The 5,767-nt window shown below is 37.8% G+C and overlaps 1 protein-coding gene across 1 annotated transcript; it reads right to left on the reverse strand.

Moving 5' to 3' along the window:
• Positions 1 to 4,031: 4,031 nt before the first annotated feature.
• On the reverse strand, positions 4,032 to 4,313 carry LOC308337972 (cytochrome c-like; the record flags this gene model as incomplete). The annotated part of the gene is made up of 1 exon (XM_080831526.1): positions 4,032 to 4,313. One exon carries the CDS (start codon positions 4,311 to 4,313, stop codon positions 4,032 to 4,034), a length of 282 nt encoding a protein of 93 aa, XP_080687652.1.
• Between the last annotated feature and the right edge of the window lie 1,454 nt (positions 4,314 to 5,767).

Here is a 5,767-nt window from a genome sequence, read left to right on the forward strand (position 1 = left end):
ACATCTAAAAACCAGGAAAGTAGTGTTTGTTATTTTTACACACGATTCTTGCTCACAATAATACATATTAAAATCATCTTAGTGGCATTGTTTTAGATTATTAAAAGATTTTTAAAGATCTGTTCCATAGACATGAGAATGTTTTACAATTTCATGTAAATGCACTAAAATATATGTCCATTTTTCTAACTCCAGTATGTGAGTTCAAATCAGAAAATTGTATATTGATGTGACGTTGAATTTTCCTATGAAAAGCAGAATTTTTACAACTTATTCCTATGCATATGTCTAGGCCTCCAATAAATGTTATTAGAACAATTCTAAATATAAGTCAAGTTTATTTATTTATTTTTTATTTATTTATTTAACTAATCTCTCCATCCATCATGGGGTTCGAACTCAGGACCCCAAGCTCAAGAGTCACATGTTCCCCCCCACTGAGCCAGCAAGTACCCCAGTACAAGTCACATTTAAATGTTTTTGCCTCATACTAGAAAAAAAAGTTCTCTACCTATTCTATTTGTAACATTAATAAGTATCTATTCCTATTCTAAGAAATAGCTATTATTCCCTCAAGACTTGACAAACAGAGTAGAACTTCACCTGTGGTGAAAACATTACCACAGGTAGAGCTGCAAGGAACCTGGCATCTGAGGTGGTAGGAAGAGCCCTCACTATGCTACTGTTTGGTGTTCACTTGACCTCGGGGAGGAAAGACAAACTGTACTTCCTATAATCTTGTTTGCCTCTCCTGGATCAATGGTCATATGCAAAGGGCTTAGAGCAGTGTTGGCTCATGGTAAGTATACAGGAAAGTTAGCTATTAGCAGCAATGGTAATCATAGTGACATTGTAGCTTTAATAAGTCATTCTGCATTTAAATTATTTAATTCTCATTTAACTTTCAGTCAACCAGAACCTCAGATATGAATTTTTCGCCATCCTCAAACCAAATCCTGACTCCTGTCTATAGGATTCTCTTTGATTGAGTGACTCCATATTCATGTTGATTAAAATTCATTTTGTTTTTGTCTGTATACTTATCTAATCAATCAAGGCCACCTAGGGTTCTAATTCCCTTCTTTCAGGGTGTTGCTGATCACTGAATGGGTTCCGACTGCCCTACACAACATTCACAGTTAACTCTTATGGTGGGGGAGGGATAAGGTTTCAATGTGATGCTCAGGCTATGTTTCTGTGAAGGAATCCTCTCTTTCATCTGAAGAATTTTATTAGGCCCAACTGGAAAAAAAAAAAAAAAAAGGAAATGTTTGAAATATCTGAAATCAGGGGCACCTGGGTGGCTCAGTGGGTTAAAGCCTCTGCCTTCGGCTCGGGTTGTGATCCCAGGGTTCTGGGATCAAGCCCCGCAAGGGGCTCTCTGCTCAGCAGGGAGTCTGCTTCCCTTCCTCTCTCTCTGCCTGCCTCTCTGCCTACTTGTGATCTCTGTCTATCAAATAAATAAATAAAATCTTAAAAAAAAATCTGAAATCAGAGGCATTGGAGTGGCTCAGTTGATTGAGCATCTGCCTTCAGCTCAGGTCATGATACCAGGGTCCTAGAATCCAGGCTCCCTGCTCAGGAAGGAGTCTGCTTCTCCTTCTCCCTCTGCCTCTCCTCCCACTGATGCATTCTCTCTCTCTCTCTTTCTCTCTCGCTCACTTTCCCTCTCTCCTTCAAATAAAGAAAATATTTAAAATTTAAAAAAAATTCAGAAATATTACATTTTATTGACTAGTTAGAGAAATATCTTAAATATACTCTGAAAACAAGCAGAAAAGTTGGGAGTAGGATCAGTCCTTAATCTTTACTTGCTAAAAAGAATGGCACGACAGGGGCATCTGCCTGGCTCAGTTGGTAGAGTGTGCAACTCTTGATCTTGGGGTTGTGAGAACTAGCCTCACATTGGGTGTAGAGATTACTTAAAACTAAAATCCTTAAAAAATAAAAAAACAGCAAGAGAGACTAAACATAAATAAGATTTAAGTAAGCCACATGTACTTACTTGCATAAGCACCTAGGTTATACAAGAATTGGGGCTAACGTTACTTGTGCCCTTGAACCTTGAAGCTCCCAGTCATCCAGAAAAGAACCACCTTTAGAGAGCAAACACTAAGTAAGGATAAAAATGGTTTCTGAGGCAAGATGTCATCATGTGACTGCCACTGAGAGAAGGGAACAGAACGAGTAAGGGCAAAGAAAATGATGATCTGCAAACTCATGAAAAAGCAGGCTGTACCTCTGGGATTTTCTCCCCAACTCAGACCGGGATATTTGTACTTCCCTTTAGGCAACTTTGAAAAGTAGATCACAGCTCTGCTATCTCTTGCTAGAGGAGGAAATGTACTGACCTCTCCATAGACCTTTGCTCCTAATGATGTTCAATCACTAGCTGTCATCACTCCCAGACTTCTAGCTTTGGAAATTGGGCAGAGAGATGAGGAAGAATGGAGAAAAGCAGCTACAGAGGAAGGTAGAATGATGGCTGCCATTCTGTCTCTCTCTCCCATTCCAGTTGGTGACAAGTAATCATCTTCTTCTTTCGTCTAAGCCCTTTTCTGCCCTGATAATCATCAGGGAATACTACATATAAAGCTTAAAGACGTGGTTGTACAACTACTACCACCAAGACATTTGATAAGTCTCTGTTAACTTTATAATATCTCTCTCCAAATAATTTTTATAATTTCTCCCATTTTTTTAAAAGATTTTATTTATTTATTTGTCAGAGAGAGAGAGAGAGAGTAAGCACTGACAGATGGAGGCAGAGGGAGAAGCAGGCTCCCCGCCGAGCAAGGAGCCCGATGTGGGACTCGATCCCAGGACACTGGGATCATGACCTGAGCCGAAGGCAGCTGCTTAACCAACTGAGCCACCCAGGCGTCTCTCTCCCATTTTTTTGATCTGTGATTTTGTCTTTAATTATCTTAAGCCTTATCATGTAATTTAAAATGTGTGCTGCTGATATATCTCCTCTACTTTAACCCTTCTAATGAGTTGGTAAAAGCACCATTACCAATCATACAAATATGGTAATTCCACAGTTATGTTTTTGAATAGCTGTTTAGAAGACAATCTTGAATTATAACTTAGTCTGACTTAGTAAAGAATTCACAAGCCAAGTCTGCTCCTATATCGTCATACCGAATCTTAAAAGCATCTGACCTTACAGATCATATACAAAATGTGAGAAGTGTTAAAGATTCTTTATTTAATATTTTACATAAACCACACTAAAATGCCTTTCATTAAGCAAAAGGCAACATTTAAATGCAGGGAATTTTAATTAAATTGCCATAATATTTTTTTAAGATTTTTTTTTTATTCATTTCACAGAGAAAGAGATTAGCGAGAACAGGAACACAGCAGGGGGAATGGGAGAGGGAGAAGCCGACTTCCCAGGGAGCCTGATGCGAGGCTCGATCCCAGGGTCCTGGGATCATGACCTGAGCTGAAGGCAGACGCTTAACTGACTGAGACACCCAGGTGCCCCGTAAATTGGCATAGTTAAGACCAAAAAGATAAAGTGGACATTGCCAGCTTATCTTCAGTCCTTGATTTCAACAGGCTAATGGACATGACATGAAACATAGCTGAGTCTTGCTGTTCTATGAGACAGTGAAGGGATTTCCTTAGTATTTGAATACATTAATACAACCAGTTATATAAACCTAATATAAAACAAATTTCCTATAAGTTTAGAGATGGCATTTACCATATCTGCGAAAAGCTGCACATTATTAACAAACTCCAATCATATTTTTAGAAGGGCAAAACAGTGACAGCACTTGCTGAACCAGAATTACTATCAAAGTTCAAAAAGCTGATCATATTCATTTAGCCACAAGCCAATCTTATTTCAATCAGAACTGTCCAAAAGAAATAGTCTGTCAGCTATTCATGATCTGGATTCTGGTATATGAGATCAATTTAAATATGTACACATATAAAAGTCATGAGACATTTTTGTTTTGTAATAAATAAGGCAATGGCCAACCATTACTCCTTAGTAGCTTTTTTGAGATAAGCTATCAAGTCTGCTCTTTTCCTTGTCTCTTCTTAATGCCAGTGAAGGTCATTTTTGCTCCAGGGATGTACTTCTCGGGATTCTCCAAATACTCCATCAGTGTCTCCTCTCCCCAGGTGATGCTTTTGTTATTGGCATTTGTGTAAGAAAATCTAGGGGCCTGACCTGCCTTTTGCCCAAATAAACCATGGAGATTTGGCCCAGTTTTGTGCTTGCCTCTTTTTTCCATGGTATGACACTGGGCACATTTCTGAACCAAAGTCTTGCCCTTCTCGGTATCATCCATTTTTATTTTTTTTTTTTTTAAAGATTTATTTATTTATTTGGGAAAGAGAGAGAGAGAGAGAATGAATGAGCAGTGTTGGGGCAGAGAGAGAGGGAGAAGGAGAGGGAAAGAATCCCAAGCAGACTCCCTGCTGAGTACTGAGCTCAATGTGGGACTTGATCTCATGACCCTGAGATCATGGCCTGAGCCGAAATCATGAGTTGAACACTTAAGCAACTGAGCCACCAGGTGCCCCTATGTCATCCATTTTTAAATCACTCTTTGGGCATGTGCAAAACAAAGATATCCACTCACAAGCTGTACATACCACTCCCTAAGCTCTCCCAAACGATTTTTAAAGTTATAAAATATAACAAAAATTGTTCTGCAAAACATTTTCCCTATATATTTTAGCTACTTAAATGTTCTTCTCAAAACAGGAAAATATAAATAAAGAAATACCAAATAAAAAATAAATCTGGTATTAAGAACTCTGTCACAACAGAACATGTTAACCAGGAAAGCAGGTAAGCCTTCCTTAAGGAAGGTTAAATAAAAGGCATAGAGCTACTGTAGCACAAGATTTCTCAACCTTTAGTGCATGGGACATTTAGGAGCTGTTGTCTATAGCCTCCTTGATTGAAAACCTCTATTACAGTGAGATGGGCCAGATAGCCTTGAATCTACTTAAGTCCAGTGATCTTCCAGTATGAAGACATTTTATCAGATGACCTTAAGTAATTTCTAGCTCTAAGATTCCACAAGTCTTTGACTCTAAGAACAGAAATAATAGAGGGTGGAGTAAGAGGAACATTGATACATTATTATGCTGATTTCAGATAATAATAATGATAACAATAGATAACCTTGATTATTGTTTGCTATGTGCCAGATCATGTTCTAGGCACTTTACATAAATATTAATATTGAAATAACCTATTCATTCAAAAATTTATTAAACAGACTATTTACTGAAGATTGAGTTAGAGCTTGTAGGAGAAAAATGAAATATAAATATAAGGCTCTTGGCCTCAAAGAGAGTATAATCTTGCTAGGTTGAAAAGGAATGCATCATGTTTTCAGTTAAGTGACTACAATAAATGTAATGTTATAAGGTAGTGTACAATTCAATGTCCAGTTAATGGTGTAGATAATAAAGCCTTGTGAGGTCAGATTGAGCAAAATTGATTAGGAAAGAATTCATGGAAAAAAACAGATAGGTATTATGCTGAGACTTGGAAAATGGTAAAGATTTAAGAAGGAAAGTGTGGGATATAATATGGGTTAGAGGGAGCAATGTAAGCAAAGATGTAAAGCAGGGATGTATAAAATTTTCTAAGGGATGAGATACTAGATCATCTTAGCAGAAACATGGCTACACAGAGTATAATGATAGGAAATAAGGATGGAAAAAATAGGTTAGAACCAAAACAGGCACAGGGTTCTGAATGCCAGGTTAAGAAAAGATGACAAGC

Source organism: Martes martes, assembly GCF_963455335.1.
Source record: "Martes martes genome assembly, contig: scaffold_258, whole genome shotgun sequence".
In the NCBI taxonomy this organism is placed as follows: Eukaryota; Metazoa; Chordata; class Mammalia; order Carnivora; family Mustelidae; genus Martes; species Martes martes.